General features: G+C 41.1%; 1 protein-coding gene across 4 annotated transcripts in view; it reads left to right on the top strand.

The window, feature by feature from the left end:
- Positions 1 to 20,697, top strand: part of LOC126356335 (coronin-7) — a 232,601-nt gene that overhangs the window by 15,529 nt on the left and 196,375 nt on the right. For all 4 annotated transcript variants that reach the window (XM_050007318.1, XM_050007323.1, XM_050007322.1 and 1 more), the window contains exons 3-5: positions 7,539 to 7,725; positions 7,944 to 8,158; positions 8,233 to 8,315. In XM_050007318.1, the coding sequence (XP_049863275.1) occupies positions 7,539 to 7,725; positions 7,944 to 8,158; positions 8,233 to 8,315 (485 nt within the window). The remainder of the gene's footprint in view (positions 1 to 7,538; positions 7,726 to 7,943; positions 8,159 to 8,232; positions 8,316 to 20,697) is intronic.

Raw genomic sequence — 20,697 nt, 5'->3', positions numbered from 1 at the left:
ATTAATGAACAGAAGATATACACACTGCATTCTGCAGAGGTTATTGCTGTGCTGAGGGAGCCAAAAGGTAATCTAGAGAAGTTTCTTAGTACAATGGAAAGGATTTAAGTATCATGTGAGAATAAACAAGAGGAGGAGTGAAGTGATGGTGTGCAGTTCTGAGGAAGAATATGAACCTTTGAAGAATGAGAATTGAAAGCGAGGAGTTATAAATGATAGAGAAATTTAAACAACTTTAATAAACATTTTTGGAACAGCGATAAAAAATTGTAAAAAAAAAAAAAATTCCTTTTAAAATTCAGTCTTGATCACACCACATATGCTACAAGAACAAAGGTGACCGGTTTTGGTCATATCACATGACCATCATCAGACCTGTAATTTAATTTAGAAAGTAATAGAAACCTTACTAGACTGACAATAAAATATGACAAAATGCTTATAAGGATAAAATACAATAAGACTTGTTATACCCATGGCATCCTTCGAAGATGGTAGGTGGAGCACTCTTCTCAGCTGCTGTGATGTCAACTGGTGCCAGCAAATGACAGGCATACGCTTAAATACGAAGATGCTCTGCCTACATCTTCTCCCTCTACCTCACGTCAACCAATCAGTGTGAAACGGGTTAACATAATCGTCAAAACATGAAAAAATAGAGTACAATAACAACATAAAAATAGTTATGTATAAAAAATCTCTTTACAACCAAGGTACTACTTAAATATTGTATAAAATATCAATTAAAAGGTTTAAAGTAACTGTGCAGACGATGTATACTCAGTGTGCCCTCTATGGGCTAAGGTGGTACTACCACAATGGTTTCAAAGTGAACAATGTTGTGAAGGTCTTTGGCATTGCGGCATCATATCGATATGTGAGTTGTGACTCGACTGCATTATAGAGATGAACAATCAGTGCTTCTCAATGAACAGTTGGATTTTCGTGAAAAACATTTTTATGATCTCTTTGACGAAATTCTATGGACACGTATGTACTCTTTTGTTCAGAAAATCATAGGACCCAGTTGTATCCATGGCAGAAATGTACCTTAGAACAGGACGTAAATATTTATATCAGAATCTCAAACTTCCAACTAGAAATATTAGGAAATATGACTCCATTTTTAATAAATCAGTTTTATGACATTTTATAAAGTGTAGCACTCTGCAGCTGATCATTCCATTATTACATATATCACCAGTGGCAAAAAAGTTAATATAAGACAGACAAACCGAGTCTAACATAGGTGTAGACTTGCAGTTGAGTCACAACTCACATATCGATATGATGCCGCAATGCCAAAGACCTTCACAACATTGTTGACTTTGATGAAACCATTATGGTAGTACCACCTTAGCCCATAGAGGGCACACTGAGTGTACTTAGCCTGTACAGTTATTTTAAAGCTTTTAATTGATATTTTATACAATATTTAAGTAGTACCTTGGTTGTAAAGAGATATTTTATACATAACTATTTTTATGTTATTATTGTACTTTTTTTACGTTTTGATGATTATGTGAACCTGTTTTTCACTGACTGGCTGACGTGAGGTAGAGGGAGAAGAGGTAGGCGGAGCATCTTCGTATTTAAGCGTATACCCGTCACTTGCTGGCACCAGTTGACATCACAGCAGCTGAGAATAGTGCTCCACCTACCATCTTCGAAGGATGCCATGGGTATAACAAGTCTTATTGTATTTTATCCTTATAAGCATTTTGTCATATTTTATTGTCAGTCTAGTAAGGTTTCTATTACTTTCTAAATTAAATTACAGGTCTGATGATGGTCATGTGATATGACTGAAACTGGTCACCTAAGTTCTTGTAGCATATGTGGTGTGATCAAAACTGAATTTTAAAAAGAAAAAAAAATTGTAGAAAAATTTAACTATTTGGGAAGCAGGATTTCAAGAGACTGTGAAGATAGGAAGATATTGTGAGCAGGATAAAGCAGGCCAAAACTGCACTTAATTTTAGAAAGCACTTACCAGCAAGAATAACAGTCTGGAAATAAGGAAATGAATCACCGAAGTGGTTTTGTGGAGTGACTGTATATGAGTGGGAAACTTGGACAGTAAGAAAGCAAGAGAGGAGAAAACTATAAGCCCTAGAGATTTGGTGCTACAGGAGGAGGTGATATGAAAAGTACAGGAAACCAGAGCTCTCTGAAGGCACATCCAGACAAGAAAAGACGGACCTATAAGACACATTTCGAGCTTCAATAACATCATTTTAACAATGGCACATGCTGTTGAGGGAAGAAATTGCCAGGGTTGACCAAGAATTTCATACATGCAACATATTATGAGAGTTATGTGGGATATGCTATGTGCGGATGTGGAATTGAAGTGGAAGGCAGAGAGAAGAATGTGATGGCATAGTGCAGCAAACCGACGTCAGCATTGCACTGGAGGAGGAGGAGGAGGAGGAGGATGTGCCTAGGTGGTATATAGATAGTTGTTTTTTTCCTCACTGTATTTGTGAATGGAACAGAGAAGGAAGTGACAAGTAGTGGTAGAGGCTACCCTCCACCATGCATCATATGATGGCTTGCAGAGCATGTATCTAAATGTAGGAAATCGGCCACTGTGTCTGAGAAAACGTGTTCATGACCTTATTCTGTTGACAAGAAAATTTGGTGCTGCAGAAAGTTCACTCTCTGCCAGTGACCTTTCATTCTCCACTCCTGCTAATGCAGATACAGCACAGTGAGAAATGGTCTTTGACTTGTATTCAAATGACATCTGGATTTACCTCTTATACAGAGCTGTTGCCAAAAGGAACCTATCTTGTTCTTGGTGGATGCTTTTCTGAGCATACTGGATGTTATGCAGCCAGCTAGTTGTTTTTGTACATGATAATCTTGTTCAGGACTGGTTGGATCACATTACAAGTGTGGTCCACTAAGCCAATGACACATCTATCCCTATATCGACTGCAGTTACACACAAGATAAGATTTCTCCCCCACACGCGAAAGCTGACTTCTTCATTGTTTAGTGCCAAGAGGACTGCATCAGTACAGCATTCAAGGAAACCTTCAAAAGCTTACATTCTTTACAGTCACTAACTTATCATTAAGAATGTAAATGTCAGTGAGAAAGCATAACCAGCAACAATTCTAGTGATAATCAATCATATCTCATCAAAATATTGACATGGTGCAAAGTTTGAAATATGACAATTTTAGACTGCCAATTTATGCTTCCCTCTGATTAGCAATTGAAATTTTCACTCTTAATTCTCTGAAGATTTTTCAAACACCAGGCAGTGAGTTACTCATTATAATTATGACCAATAATGGGAAGATAACGATCACATCATCAGTCTGTGATGTGAGACAATGTGAAAAAATCAAACATTTCTAACCAGTAGTTTCCTTGCAATCATTTGAGAATGAAACGTGAATCCAAAATATGTGGTGTTTTATTTTTTATGTCACAAATAAAACATTTTCTGGAAAACTACTTCACCGATTTCAGCATCTTTGCCCTGCTTCCATATACAGGATTGCCACAAGTTCTGGAAATCAGGGAATTTCAAACATGTCGAGGAAATTCTGAAAAAAAAGCCACTGGAAAAATCTCATTTTTGTCTCGTGATGCTCCGTCACTGGCAGGGCGCAGCTGAGTACGTTTGCTGCTTCCCTACTCACTCATTCTTACTACTTCGTCTCTTCCTACCACTCACCTCAGCTTGCAGTCAGTGCTGCCAGCACTTCTTGCTACTAGTCTAGCAGGTGCCAATGAGAGGCAGGGAGGCATGAGGAGTGGTTTGTTTGCATATGATTCTCAGAGACTGTAGATGCCACAGCCAGATATGGTGGTCATGTGTGCATGAGCTGTGTCTTAGTCATTGTGTGAATGTGTGTGTCCTCTCATTTTCTGACAAAAACTAGGGCTGAAGATTTTGTTGTGAGAGTGTGATTGTCTTTTATACGTGCCTGTCTGTGGCTCAGCAATCATCTTTACAATGATTTGCTACCTATCCTCATTAGTATTGATTCTCTGAGTATTTGCGCAAGTTATCTGTTGCATGGATGATCACTGGGGTCTTGTTTCATCAACATGGTGTCTGTGACACATGAATAGCTGGTCACACAAATGGAATTTCTATGACAGGGCCAAAACACAGATCGGGCCTGCCGATCTGAAGCCCATCATTTCCCACTGATATGGAGGCCCTGCCTGTCAGATTTAGTTTCACCAATCTGTCCACAGGATGGGTCTCTCTGTGTGTAGCATAACACAGCCGATTTTCATGGTTTTATCCATGGACTCGGGACAGATGTGCTCCTCGGCAGGCCAGAGGCCATGGGCGATGGATTTCAGGAATTGTAACCATCTCACTGCAAGTACATTGTATAGTGCAGTGTTTTGTAGACATATTATTTATTGTAGTACATTTTGGCACTTCAAAAGTAATTTATGTATTAAAAAGTGTGGACGATAAGAAGAAGAAGAAGAAAATCGTGGCAGTCGCTGGCAGTTTTTACGCTAGGTATTCATATATTTTTCAGAAGGCAAATCGCACAATATCTGTAAGATAATAGACTTAACACAGTGGATTATAACTGACAATAATGAACATAGTAGAACCAACATTTTATTGATGGTCACCTGTAGTGATTGTTTACACAACTCTTCCCTGTGTTTTACACTTCTTTCAAGATGCCTTCTTTTTTTCTGAAGCTGTTTCTGAAATCAGTGAAGGTTTTTTAAATCTGCCTTGCGACTCCAAGGAAATTTGTATTTTTGTCATCAAAAGTGTTTCGTTTGATTGAAATAAAATAACAACAGTGGTCTTAATGAACTTGCATACCATTTGGCTTGCTTTCTCCATCTAAAAACAGTTCATTACAAAAGATGTTGATGTTATCATTAAGATTTTTGCTCACATGGGGGGGGGGGGAGGAGAAAGAAAGACATTCTTACAATTTTTGTCAACTTATGTCCTTCTTACCTTTGAGATCTCAAAATTTGTCAGGGAAAAAGTCTGAAAATCAGGTAAATATCAGGGAATTTCACTTGGTGAAACTTGATTCCTGTCTTCGTTGACTCAAGCCTAGATGTGGGTAGCATTCTTTGTGTGGCATGATGTAGTAGTCCACCATATAGAGCCCATGTGAAAGAACTGTGGTGATGAGTCTTAACAATGCATGACAGGACATACTAAGCTTCACAAGAGGAGTGTTGTAACAACAGTTAAACTTGTACATCTTGTATGTTATTTCTTATTTTTTCTTTTATTTGTGCCACCTATGCCAGCCTCCAAACACACACACACACACACACACACACACACACACACACACACACACACACACACACACACACACACACACACAACAAAATTTGGACAGGACATTATATTGATTGTAAACATATTACTTACATCACGATGTGCTCCCATCATTGCTGTAAGATGTCTTTCCAAACACCAACTCATTTCAATGTGGAACACACAATGTTCATGCCTCCAGACAATTTTCCGGCTCTCTGAAATTTATTTACTTGTAACTTCACACAGTGACCTGCAAACAAAATACGCCACACAAGTTGTCCACCTTAGAATATTTAATGCTATCCATGCAAAGGTGAGCTCGATTTCTATTTCAAGAATAAAAAAGATTGTAAGATTCAGTTAAAAAATGGACACTCCAGGTAGGAATATCAACATTGTAGGAAAGGGTAGATTGCTACTTACTGTAAAGGAAACATGTTAAGTTGCACACAAGCACAATCAAGACACATACATAGTGTGTATGGCCACAGTCTTCACCAGAAAAAGAGAAACACACAAGCAAGCACACCTCATGCATTCATGACCACCAACTCCTCTGGCCCGAGATGCTGGAGTTGGTGGTGGTCATGTGTGCATGAGGTGTGCTTGTTTGTGTGTGTGTATGAATGGTGTGTGTGTGTGTGTGTGTTTTTTCTTGGTGATAAAGGCTATGGCCAAAAACTTTATGTAAGTGTCTTTTAATTGTGATTGTCTGTATCTTAATATGTCTCCTTTATGGTAAGTAGCAATCTATCTTTTCCTACATTGTCGATAAGATTCAGTTAAGTGAATAAATAATGGGAAACTGCGGTTTATCTGTAATAGGGATTAGGTGTAAAGTACTCTGTAGCCTGTGTTGCCATTAATTTAAAGTATGTAGATGCCATATCAAGCAACATTAGTAACCACAGCTAGCTTTGCATATAGATCAGGCAATAGAAGGCTGAGAAAGCTTGTAGACTGCTTGAAACGACAGGCAAGGAAACTACCATTGAACTATGAGAGTGAAAGAGGCATCATGATATGTGTTTTGGCATTTAGAGAGGGACAGTGTTGTTGTTGGGGACCATGTGGTAAAATCACTAATTTACATTCAGCTTTTAAGATCATGATGTTATTTTGAAAATGACACTAAATGAAAGTTTACAGTTTTAGTGACAGACATACAAAGCACATGCTTGTTGCTATGTTAATATTGAGGACACTGACTTTCTGGTCTTGTATTTCAAATAATAATACTCCTGTTCTGGTACTGATTTCTGAGCTTACAAATGTTTTTTACTTTACCTAGCTTAGTTTCCATTTTTACACCACAGCAGGGGCAGTTGTCACAAATTAGTTTATATATATCAAATTTGTGAAAAGATGGATTGGCCATTTTAGTCTCAAGAATTGTAACATTCTTTGGTTTGTTCATTTACTGTAAAGCATGTGGGAACTGTTGCCTGTGGTAGTTTGTTTAGTCCTGTGGAATCAACATAACTCGGAAAAATGAATTATGTGTGCAAAAAAGTTATTTGTGCACCAAGATTTAAGTTATGGATGCTAATTATATTAGGTGATCTTATGATGTAACGGATCCCTAGTATACCAACATGTTCAGTGCTTGGTTGTTGTTTTGTTTTCTTCTGTCTTGCCACTGCTACACAATGAACCTCACAATGCAACAATCAATCATTAAAAGTATGTACAATGTGATGATGAGTCTCTAGGTGACTTGAAACCACTCAAGATATAATAAAAATGAACCATCACAAAAAGTGAGTTATTACCATTCTGTCTGAACACCTTTCAACATAACATCTTCAGTTGCTATCTCCTAAATGTTTGGGGTTGTAATCCTCTTTCATTGAACCCTTGTAGTACTTCCTTCATGTTTTGTTTACTGTTGGCTCACATATTTTGGTTTCATAACAGCAGCTAATTTTTATACTATGCTCATTTAATTTTTTTCTCTGTGGCTTTGATTCATCTCATTCATTCACAAGGTTGTATAAGCACTGCAAGTTAAAAAGAAAAGTATAATCTTCTGTGTCATAATTGGCTACACATTTAGTCAGTGCAACATAATTATCTATTTCATATTATTGATTGTAATTCATCTTTGATTAGTTAAAGTAATCTGACCTGAAATTTCTAAGTTTTCCACCTGTCATTGTAGTAAGTTGAATTATCTTCTCTTACTGTAACTGTTTATTTTTTTCTGTTAAAAGTGATATTGAGTGATTATGACTTTCACCTCTTCCATCAGGTGAAAATATGGCAGATTCCAGAAAATGGGCTGGAAGAGAATCTCACAAACTCGGAGTGCACTTTTTCACACAAACAGCGCCGTGTGGAAACAGTCTGTTTTCATCCAGTAGCAGATTGTCTCTTGACAAGCACATCATTCACCACTCTTACCTTATGGGATATCCTTGCAGAGAGAGAACTGTTCTGTAAGTATGCTTGCAATATTATCTTGCTTCGTTCTTTTGTAAAACTGTAAGGAAAGCTTGTTTGGTGTCAACATCTGAGCCCTCATTAATTTGCTCCATATTTTCTTCCTAATGTTTCTATAAAAGTCTTTCATTTCTTGAATTATGAGTCACATTTTATTACTTGTGACAAAGTGTTTAAATGTAGTTCAATCTATTCTGTTATTTCTTTTGTACAGCAAATGCAGACCATTGTGATGTAATCCAGTCTGTAAGTTGGAAAAAAGATGGAATACTCTTAGCTACATCCTGCAAGGACAAACAGGTGCGGGTTGTCGACCCACGGGCTTCTGTACCCATCAGTCAGTCAGCCAACAGCCATCAGAGCATCAAAGACTCTAGAATTGTTTGGTTAGGGGATTCTAATAGAATACTTACCACTGGCTTTGATTCGGTAAGCTCTTTATTCTACAGTCATTATTTGCCTGATGTAGTTGACAATATTTCACATCATTCATTACTTTTTAGGGCCGACAAAGAGAAGTTTACATAAGAGACTTAAGAAATTTTGAAGAAATTGAAAAAAGTTTGGTTCTGGACAGTTCAACAGGGTATGTAGCATTTACTTTTATTGCTGTATGAACCTCCCTGCATGTTGCATGTTCTTGTTTCCTTTTCATTATATTTGTGTCCAACAATAGTACCTTATATGAATAGAGGGATCATCCAGTTACTGGTTTTACAGGGTTTTTCTGATACTATACTATAGTATAGGATATAGTTAGGGGAAATCACATAGCACAAAATTGCACATCTGAAGTGATTTTCTTTAAGATAATATGTCACACATCTCTTTAAAAAATTATTTGCATACTTCTTAAAATCAGGCTCAGTAATGAAACCACTTCTGTCTGGTGTTTTGCCCATCACACTTAGAATATCGGCTTCTTACATTGGTATGACTACCACCAAGTTATCAATTATGATGAATGGACATAGATGGTGTATACTGCCAACATACAATATTCTGTTGCAGAACATATTCTATAACATTACACTCATGACCTCAGTGCCTGTTTCACCATACATGTCATCTGGATTCTTCACCCAGACACTAATTTCTCAGAACTCTGCAGATGGGAACTGCCATTACAACATGTCCTTGTTCTCACCACCCACCTGGCCTTAATTTCCATTAATTTCTTCAGTTGAAACATTTCTTCTCAGTAATTATTCCTTTCTTCATGCCCTTTTGCTTTTCCATATCTTTATTTTCTGACCTGTCTAATTTTTCCTCTCCTCCCACCTCTACCACATAAAGTGCACTTATTTTTCTGCTATTATTAACTCTTGTTTTAAGTTTTGTCACTAATGTGTCTCTAGTATATTACTCTTATCTTCAACCTTTAAGCTCTCAGGTTTTCATATCTTGTCTGGGGCACTCCCCAATAACCAGTGTTTCCTTCTCGTTCTGTCAGTTGGTCTTCGTCGTCGGTAAGTCATCCCTGACTTGGGGTTCTGGGTGACCCTTCTTAAACCTCACCATTCTTTATCCATCACCCCCGTTCCTTTTCATTCTGTGAGGAGGAGGAGCCACTGGTTCTGAAAATGTGCACATTTCTTTAACCTCCGTACGGGTTTTCTACTGCCACTGCTTGGTGATGTAACCAGTTACGTTATATAGATTTTCATTAAGTCATTGTGATCATTATGGATTTGTAATAATACTGATTAGTTCTATAGCCATAGTTTTTTGCACTCGGAAATATACTTGGGAATTTTAAAAATAAAGAAAGAACTCGTTGAGTGTCAGTATTCCTGAACAACAACTGGAGAAAGTCTTTAGATAAGAGATTTTGACATTGTAGTCTTTAGACTTCACCACTAGATTTTCCTTTTCTCTCATGAGGTGGTGCAGGGGCTAATATACTGTACATATGTGCACGAGTAATGAGTTTCAACTCTCAATCCAACCATTCATATTTAGATGATTTACCTAAATCACTTTAATATTGGTGTGATTTCTTCAGGCAGTGAGCAGTTAATTTCATCACTCTTGTCAAATTGAGCTAGTCATTGAATTCTATTGACTTTCTTGTGAATGAGACTTTAAGTCCTACCTCCCTTTTTCAATAAAGATTGAGAGCTCAAACCTTGATTGGGTTTATCAGATTATAGCCCCAGTCACTGGTTATTATAGATCATCATTTTCTTTAACTTCATTACACATTTACTGACTCTCACTCTTTCTGCATAAAATGTGAATTATCACAAATTTCTCGCTTCAAAGGTTTTATACATTCATTAAGTAGATGCATTGGCATATACAAGTGCAGGTTGAGCCACTGTAGAATGCTTGTGTACTCCACTTTCACAGAATTTATCACACTATAATAATATGAAAATTGCCCTTGTAAGTAATGTGTGTGTTTTTAGTTAGACTACTTCCTGATCGTATGAGAAGCTCTCCATGAAACATTTGTAATTTTGTGCTAAAATATTTCAGGAAAGGTAAGAGACACTCTCATTGAGTGGCTTGAAAGTTTTGTGGAATTCCATGTTAGTCACATGTTTGGCAATTTTAGCTTTATCTTCTAATGAAGATTTTTTTTCATGCTTATGATTTTCACTAGTCTTTTTGAACGAATATACCTTTTAACTAATTTTGCATATTGATAACAGCCATATTTTAAAAATCAGAAATTAACATTGTTAGCTGCAACAGGCAGAAGATGTGCTTTTTTGGTACTGCACAGTTTAACGATTTTGATCAAGATAAACTCACACTGCAGTGACTACTTTGGCAAGCTAGTGTAGAAGTATGCACAGAATTAGCTAAGTTAAAAATATGTACAATACACACATTTATTTATATATAAAAGCCACCTTAGGAATTTTCCTTTGTGTGAGGCAGCATGTACAAGATCACGTGCCAATTTAAAGTTCTAGATTCACAAATTTTACTGTTTTCGTTGTTTCTGCATATCTATCATTGACTGTATCAACACCCATTTGTATTGTGATACATTGTGAAATTTTGAACATTGTGAGTGATACGATTAACTTGTACTCTTATTCTTAATTGTAGGCATAAACTTTATTGTGCTCTTTTAAAATTTCAGAGGACAGTACGCCTATACTTGTTCAGAATAATTGTACTCTTATATCATTGTATCATGTGAGAAATAGGTTACTGTGAGAAATTTCAGATGCTTGCAAAACTATATTTTCATAAATTACCAGTATGAGTGTTTTGGATGCATAATTTATTTCATAGCAAATCGGCATTTGTGGTTTACAGTTCTGCGAAAGACGTAGTCTTCCATGAACTTTATTGTATATCAATGCAAATAATCGTGCGTTTTTGAAAATTTTATGAAGCTTCCTTTGTTATTTGCAGAATCTATGAGCATTTTGTTGAGAAGGTCGAGAAGAGTAGCCTTGCACTTGGAATTTCAATGAAGCTCACAAATTGTAGTATTTTCCCCAGAACTGATCTTGGCCCTTTTGTTCTGATTCAGGTTGAAGGACAAAACCAGAGACTTTGAAAGTTCTGTGACAAGCTAGGCTGTGACTTCCAGGATTTGTGCCATATGGTTGAGAGCTGTAGGTTACTCTTAAATTGGTCAGGTGTGCACTACACATCAGAGGCTGCTACTCAAGTAGCAGACTGTGTGTGAGATGGACAAAAGGGTTTTTTAGATCAGGCAGTTCTAACCAATCCAGATAACAATATCTGCAGGAAATCCAGAAATGTCAGGATAAGATCAAAAGAAACGCCACCAGCAGGTGAGAGTATTAAAATCCTAGTGGTAAAGTGCCGAAGCATTCGCAACAGTGCCGGAGTTTGAAGTGCTCATGAAAAGCAGTGAAGCTCGCATAATATTAGATTCAGGAAGAGCTGGTTGAAACCTGAAACTGATAGCAGTGATATTTTTGGGGAAAATTTAAATCTATATCAAAAGGATGGACAAACGGGAAATGGAGGTGCTGTATGTCGCAGTAGACAAGAAACTCAAATCCACTGAGGTAGAAATTGAAGCTGCATGCGAGATTGATTGGCCAAGACTCAGTATCAGGAGTTAGTCATAAAATGATAATTGGATCCTTCTATCTCCCACCAGACTCGTCTCCTGATGTAACTGAAAACTTTAGGGAAAACCTCATTTCACTTGTACATAAGTTTCTCTATCATATTGTAGTCATAGGTGGAGACTTGAATCATCCAACAGTTAACTGGGAAAATTAGTTTTGTTAGCAGTGGGTATGATAAGTGTTATAACCTTTAATCACCAATAATTGCGTGGATATTCAAACACTCTCTCTTAGAAACAATAGCTGGTTACATGATAACAACTCAGTGTCTCGTATTCGAGTGCCGTGCCGTGACATGCGGCCGGCACCGTTGGTAGCTAGGTGGCACTCCCGTGCTCAGCCGAGTTACGGAGCGCCTCTATCACCGTTTGCGCGTACTGTCGTGGCGGCACTGTTAAATGTCGTGGCACTTTCAAAACACTTTTCCCCCCTTGAAAAAAGAAAAACCACTCACTTCCTTGGAGACATGGACAGTGCGGAGACATCCCTGGCCTCTTGTGAGGCCCCGAGAAGATCCCACAGAGAGACACGAGAGTATGGTCGAAAATGTCCAGGACGGAAGCTCGTGCGTGGAACGTGCCTCCTGGATGAGATGATGGGTGAAAACTCCGGAGCAGCATCCACAGGTGTCGTGGACCTGGGGGTGTGCTCCAGCGAGATGGGTCTCGGAGAAGGCAGCGTTGCGACTGGGGCCGGTTCCGACGTGCTGAGAAGCGGTAGCAACATCGGCTGCATCAACACGTACAGTAGGTCGGCAGCAGCGACAAAACTGGCTTCTCGGGCTGGTGGAGGTGAAGAAAGGGGTGGTGGCACCGGCGTGGCCACCACTCGTGGGCGCATCTGGTCGTGATGGCAAACAACCATGATGGCGAGATCCATACCCTCGTGCCCACACGTCTGTGCCTACCGAGTATTTTCCCACACTAGGGGACACAGCACAAGGCCTGACAAGGTGAAGCAGGTGCAGTAGAGTGCGCGGTTGGCGGCCATGCAAGAGTTCAGCAGGGCTGCGATCACCCAGAGGCGTGAAGCGATAAGAACTCAGAAATTGCAGCAGAGCGTCATCTGTGGAGAAATCACTAAGGAATTTTTTCGTCTGGCTTTTGAAAGTGCGGACAAGGGGCTCAACTTCCCCATTCGATTGCGGATGGAAGGGTGGTGCTGTAACATGATGAATCCCTTGTCCAGTACAAAAATCACGGAAGGCCTACGAAGAGAACTGAGGCCTATTGTCCATGACAATCGTGCATGGAAGACCTTCTAGCGCAAAGATTTTGGACAAAGCCAGCATCATCGCCGCAGTGGTGGGTGACGGACATCGAACAACAAACGAAAACTTTGAGAAGGCGTCAATCAACAGTAGCCAATAAGTACCGAGGAAGGGGCCGGCAAAGTCAGCATGCACCCGTTCCCCTGACTGTGCCAGATCAGGCCACGGAGAGGGCATTGTACGAGGTGCAGCAAGTTGTTGAGCACACTGACCACACACAGCAACCATGTGGGCGATGTCCGAATCAATACCGGGCCAATAAACATGCCCGCGGGCCAGGGACTTAGTCCGAGAAATACCCCAATGACCTTCATGCGACAGTTTGAGAACATCTTTGCGAAGAGAGGCTGGCACCAGGACCCGTGAGATGCGCCATCCGTGACCAGAAGAACAACACCATCACGAAGAAGACAGACGAAGGTACAAGGCATGGCAGTTGCGAAGGGGATCCGATGCCCGGCCCTTGGTCCTGTCTGGCCAACCCCGTTGAACAAAACCGATCACCCGACGCAGGAACGGGTCCTGCGCAGTAGCCGCTGCGACCTATGAACCTGTAAGTGTAAAACCCTCGACTGCACGACGTTCTTCCTCATCAATGTGGAAACAGAGTAGTTCATCACGATCGATAATCGGGTCGGGGCCCATAGGCAATCGCGACAATGCGTCAGCGTTGGCGTGCTCGGCCGTGGGGCGATGGTGAATCTCATAGTGAAAATGAGACAAGTATAAGGCCCAATGTTGCAGGCGGTGAGCTGCCTTATCCGAAAGCAATGTCGATGGGCTGCACAGAGAGACCAGCGGCTTGTGGTCGGTGATGAGGTGAAACTTAGAACCATACAAAAAAATACTGAACTTTTTAAAAGCATAAATGATAGCGAGCGCCTCCTTTTCAATTTGAGAGTAACGCCATTTAGCATCGTTGAGCGTCTTGGAAGCATAGGCGATGGGTCGTTCTGACCCATCCTCATACTGATGGGCGAGAACAGCTCGTAGGCTATACTGTGACGCGTCAGTCGCCAGAACCAAGTGCTGACCCAGACGGAATGTGGCAAGACAAGGCGCCGACTGCAACTGAGCCTTCAGGCGGACAAAAGCCTGCTCACACTCGTCGGACCAACAGAAAGGGACGTTTTTGCGTAACAGCTGATGCAGAGGATGAGCTACTGCCGCCACAGATGGAATGAATTTGTGATAATAAGCAATCTTGCCTAAAATCGCCTGAAGTTTCTTGACCATAGACGGCCGGGGTAAAGCGGTAATGGCTGCAATGTGCTGACGTAGAGGACGTATACCCTCATGGGACTAGTGGAAACCAAGATTCACAATGGAGGTTTGGAAGAACTGTGACTTGTCCAGATTGCACCTCAACCCAGCCGAACGCAAAACCCGAAACAGTGAACGCAAATTGCGAAGGTGCTCCTCAGTGGAGGCCCCCGTGATAACAATGTCATCCAGATAGTTTATGCTGCCGGGAACGGAGGGCGTGAGCTGTTCCAAAACCGCTGAAAAATGGCCGGTGCGCTAGCGACGCCGAATGGTAACTGTTGGTACTGATACAACCCACAAGGAGTGATGATGACAAGAAATTCCTTGGAAGAAGCATCCAACGGCAACTGATGGTACGCCTCCGATAGGTCAAGCTTGGAAAAGAACTGGCCCCCAGGGAGCTTGGTAAATAACTCCTCAGGACGGGGAAGAGGATAAGTGTCAATGAGGCTCCGAGCGTTGACAGTGGCTTTAAAATCACCACACAATCGCAGACTCCCGTTTGGGTAGAAACCACCACGATCGGCGATGCCCATTCACTGGAGGTAACAGGAAGGAGAATCCCTGAAGCTGTTAACCTGTCTATCTCAGCCTTGACAGGTGCACGCAACGCCACTGGAATAGAGCGTGCCCGGAAAAACTTAGGGCGAGCTGTAGGTTTAAGAATAATGTGGGCTTCAAAATCCTTGGCACGACCCAGACCAGCAGACAACACGGACGAAAATTCAGAACACAATCCATCCAGCTGTTGATACGAAATATCCTCAGATATGAGGTGCACATCATCATCATCAATGGAGAACCCGAACAACTGGAAAGCATCATAACCGAACAGTTTTTCAGTGCCCGCATGATCCACCACATAAAACGTGAGGGGCCTAACAACAGACTTGTAGGCAGTGGAAACATCAAACTAACTAATGATAGGAATTTTCTTTTTATTATAAGTTCTCAGATTTCGCGTAACTGGAGACAAAGGAGGGGAGCCCAACTCCAAATACATGTGAGAATCAATGAGAGTTACTGAAGAGCCAGTGTCGACTTGCATCCGGATGTCTTTATCCGGAACACGAACAGTAACATCTTATTTGTTTCAGAAAGCACACAGTGAACACCCATGTCCGATGGCTCGTCCTCGTCGACAGGAACTTTAGGGGACTGACACACGAAAGCAATGTGGCCTTTTTTCCTACATGAATTACATGTGGCCCAACGTTTTGGACAAGTGGCCCTGTCATGCTGTACGAAACAACATGGACAAGAAGGAAGTGCAGAACGAACCTGCTTCTGTGACTGCTGGTTTTGCTGCGAGCGTTGCTGCCCAACGCGACGTTGTTTAGGCGAGTGAACTGTCGCCACATCTTCGTTCTCCTGTGAAACAGGCAAATTGTTCATGTTGAGAGTTGACTGTACAGTGCCTACATCACACCATGCGTCTATTTGCGTGAGACACTTCAAAGGATTGAGCAATGCTTAGTACTTCCGACAACGATGGGTTTGGCAGTTGTAGGGCACGCTGCCAAACTTCTTTATCAGGAGCAAGCCGTAGAATAGCATCCCTAACCATTGAATCAGCATAAGATTCATGATTAATGTCCGTGACAAACTGATATTTCCTACTCAGACTGTGTAGTTCTGCCGCCCAAGCCCGGTAAGATTGATGGGGCTGTTGACGACACCGGTAGAACGCCACACGGGCGGCAACAACGTATGTGTTTTTTCAGTAATCGTTAGACAATAAGTCACACATTTCTTGGAGGGACAGAGAGCCAGGTTCCTGCAGAGGGACTAACTGAGATAGCAGCTGATAGATCCATGGGGAAATCCAAGATAGAAATAACGACTTACACATAGGAGCGTTGACAAGCCGAAAGCCAAGAAGTGTTGCCTCAAACGCTTCTCATACTCCTCCCAGTCTTCAGTGGCCTCGTCGTAAGGAGTGAATGGAGGCGGAGAAGAGGAAGATAGACGATGAGTAAGCGACATCGACAATGCGTGAATCGCAGCCGTCAGCTGTGTTTGTTGAGCCTGAATAGCAGCCATCAGCTGTGTTTGTTGAGCCTGAATAGCAGCCATCAGCTGTGTTTGTTGTTCAATGGGCACTTGCATAAGCTGTTCCATGTCTGCCCCGTCACGAACACACAAATCCACAACGCAGTGAAAATATCCCATCCTCGTCGCCAAAAAGTGTTATAACCTTTAATCACCAATAATTGCATGGATATTCAAACACACTCACTTAGAAACAATTGCTGGTTACATGATAACAACTCAGTCTCTCGTATTTGACTGCCGTGCCATGACGTGCGGGCGGCGCCGTTCGTAGCTAGGTGGCGCTCCCAAACTTAGCCGAGTTGCGGTGCGCCTCTATCACCGTTTGCGCGTACTTTCGTGGCGGCACTGTTAAATGTCGTGGCACTGTCACAACAATAAGACATCCTGTGAAACTTTATTAAATGTCTTCTCTGAAAACTACCTAGAACAGATTGTTAAGAGCTCCACTCATGATGGAAATATATTGGATCTAATGGCAGCAAATAGACCTGATATCTTTGAGGATGTCCACGTCAAAACTTATGTCAATGACCATTATGCAGTTATGGGAGCAGTGATTACCAAAGTACAGAAGACTACTAAAACAAGCAGAAAGATATATATGTGGTCAGTAAACAAGATAAAAAATCATTAGTGTCTTATCTCAGTGATGAACTTGAAACTTTTATCATAGGGCAGGAGCATGTAGAGGAACTCTGGCTTAAGTTCAAAAGAATAGTTGACCCTGCACTGGATGGATATGTACCCAGTAGAACAGTTCATAATGGGAGGGAACTCCGTGGTACACAGTCACTGTAAAGAAACTTCTAAAGAGCAGTAATAACTGTGTCACCGATGTGAAACAAAGCGTAATGCTACACAGAGAGAGAGAGAGAGAGAGAGAGAGAGAGAGAGAGAGAGAGAGAGAGAGATCCTGAATGAAACATGTTTGACTGTCAAGAGAGCAACGCATTTTGCCTTCAGTGACTAGCGTAACAGAATATTGTCAAGTGTGTTTTCACAGAACCCAAAGGAAGGCTGTTCGTTGCACCAAAGCTAGTGTCCAGTCCCTAGTGAATGAGACAGGAACTGAAATTGAGGGTAGCAAAGCAAAAGCTGAAATACTGAGCCCCATTTTCAAATGTTACTTTACAAAGAAAAATCCATGAAAATTGCTCCAATTTAATCCTTGTACCACTGAAAAGATGAGTGAAAGAAGTATTAGTGTCAGTGGTGTTGAGAAACGGTTGAAACTGTTAAAACTGAACAAACCTCCAGGGCCTGATGGAATCCCTGTCAGATTCTATACTGAATTCGTGAGTGAGGGAGCCCATCTTCTAACTATAAAGTGTCAAAGATCCATCAAACAAAAAATTGTGCTCAGTTCTTGGAAAAAAGCACAGATCCACCCATCTACAAGAAGGGTGGTAGAAGCGATCCACAAAACTACCATCCAATATCCGTGACATCAATTTGTTGCAGAATCTTATAACATATTCTGCGCTCAAACATAACAAATATCTTGAACAGAATGACCTCCTCATTGCCAACCAGCATGGATTTCAAAAACATTGATCATGTGAAACCCAACTCCCACTTTTCTCACACGACATACTGAAAGCTTTGGATCAAGGCTGTCAGGTAGATGCTGTATTCCTTGATTAATGAAAAGCATTTGATGCAGTGCCACACTTATACACCTATGTTTATTGTCACAAGTACAATCACATGGGATATCAAGTGAGATTTGTGACTGGATTGAGGACTTTATGGTAGGGAGGACACTGCAGGTTATTTTGGATGGAGAGTCATTGTCAAATGTAGAAGTAATTTTGAGTGTGCCCCAAGGAAGTGTGCTGGGACCCTTGCTGTTCATGTTGCTTATTAATGACCTTGCAAACAATATTAATAGTGAAATCAGGTTTTTGCAGCTGATGCACTTATCTATACTGCAGTACTCTCTGAGAGAAGCTGCATAAATATTCAGTCAGATCTTGATATGATTTCAAAGTGATCTAAAGATTGGCAACTTGCTTTAAACGTTCTGAAATGTAAAATTTCTTAATAATTGTTTGTAATTCATACAAGGCTTTCCATTAATGTAATATCTTTGTTTTATTTGCATCATCTTGTACAACACAATTTTGAAACAAAGATGGCTTCCATCTGTGTTTACTCCTGAATTTCTTTTCTGTTAAACTCCTGTGATGCTTGTTGATTTCAGTACATTATGCTTATGCCATTCCATATGAAAAGGATAAATGGCTACCCACCACATAGTGGATATGATGATTTGCAGAAAGGCACAACAAAAGACTGCTAAAAAAAGTAAGCTTATGGTCAAAAGGCCATGTTCAGAATTAGAAATCATACACACATACATTGACGCAAAAGCAACTCGCACACATGACCACAGTCTCTGGCTGACAAGAACAGACTTGAGCTACAGTGTATGATAAGAGAAGCAATCTGGGTGGTGGGAGTAAGGAGGAGGCTGGGGCAGGGACAGGGAGGGATAGTAGGGTAGGCATGAGGGATGGTGAAGTGCTGCTTATGGGAGCATACAGGGATGAGGTGAGGAGAGGGTAGGGCAGCAAATTGCAATTGAGATTGTAGATGGGGGGCGATGGGGGAGGGGGTTTGAAAAATAGAGAAGGAAGAAGACTGTTGGTGCATTGGGATAGAAGGCTGCATGGGAATAGAGAAGAGCATAGGTGGGTGAGAGAGAGTACTAATGCAGGTTGGGGCCAGAAGGATAATAAGAATGTAGGATATACTGCAGACAGAGTTTCCACCTGTGCCATTCAGAAAAGCTAGTGTTGGTAGGAAGGATCCAGATGAGAGAAGCTAAGAAGCAGTCATTGAAATGAAGTCTGTTGTGTTGGGCAGAATGCTCAGCAGTTGGGTGGTCCAGCTGTTTCTTGGCCATTTGTGCAGACAGACAGCTTGTTGATTGTCATGTCCACATAGAATGAAGCATAGTGATTGCAGTTTAGCTTGTAGATCACATGACTAGTTTCAGAGGCAGCCGTGACTTTGATGGGATAGCTGTGCTCGTTACCTGACTGGATTAGGTGGTGGTGGCAGGATATACAGGACAGGTCTTGCATCTTGGTCTATTACAGGGATATGAACCATGAGGCAAGGGTTTAGGAGCAGGGGATCATGTAAGGACGGATTAGGATACTGAATAGGTTCAGTAGGCAGCAGAGTTCCACTATGGGAGGGTTGGGAAGCATAGTGGATAGGACATTCTCATTTCAGGGCAGACAAGATGTAGTCGACACCATGGTGGAGAATGTGATTCAATTGCTCCATTCATGGGTGGTAATGAGTCATGAGGGAAATGCTTCTCTGTGGCCAGACAGTGGGACTTTGAAGAGATAAGACATGGGAGATCTGTTGCTGTAAAAGGTTGGGAGAGTAAATATGGTCTGTGAAAGACTCAATGAGACCCTTAGTATGTTTTGACAGGATCTGCGCACCCTACAGATGCAACTGCCACAGGTAGCTAGGCTGTGTGGAATGGACATCTACATCTACATGACTACTCTGCTATTCACATTTAAGTGCTTGGCAGAGGGTTCATCGAACCACAATCATACTATCTCTCTACTATTCCACTCCCGAACAGCGAGCGGGAAAAACAAACACCTAAACCTTTCTGTTCGAGCTCTGATTTCTCTTATTTTATTTTGATGATCATTCCTACCTATGTAGGTTGGGCTCAACAAAATATTTTCGCATTCGGAAGAGAAAGTTGGTGACTGAAATTTCGTAAAAAGGTCTCGCCGCGACGAAAAACGTCTATGCTGTAATGGCTTCCATCCCAACTCTTGTATCATATCTGCCACACTCTCTCCCCTATAACGTGATAATACAAAACGAGCTGCTCTTTTTTGCACCCTTTCGATGTCCTCCGTCAATCCCACCTGGTAAGGATCCCACACCGCGCAGCAATATTCTAACAGAGGACGAACGAGTGTAGTGTAAGCTGTCTCTTTAGTTGACTTGTTGCATCTTCTAAGTGTCCTGCCAATGAAACGCAACCTTTGGCTCGCCTTCCCGACAATATTATCTATGTGGTCCTTCCAACTGAAGTTGTTCGTAATTTTAACACCCAGGTACTTAGTTGAATTGACAGCCTTGAGAATTGTACTATTTATCGAGTAATTGAATTCCAACGGATTTCTTTTGGAACTCATGTGGATCATCTCACACTTTTCGTTATTTAGCGTCAACTGCCACCTGACACACCATACAGCAATCTTTTATAAATTGCTTTGCAACTGATACTGGTCTTCGGATGACCTTACTAGACGGTAAAC

Source organism: Schistocerca gregaria, chromosome 3 (genome assembly GCF_023897955.1).
Source record: "Schistocerca gregaria isolate iqSchGreg1 chromosome 3, iqSchGreg1.2, whole genome shotgun sequence".
Lineage (NCBI taxonomy): Eukaryota > Metazoa > Arthropoda > Insecta > Orthoptera > Acrididae > Schistocerca > Schistocerca gregaria.
Note: the sequence above shows the minus strand (reverse complement) of the source record. Positions and strands in the feature narration are given on the sequence as shown.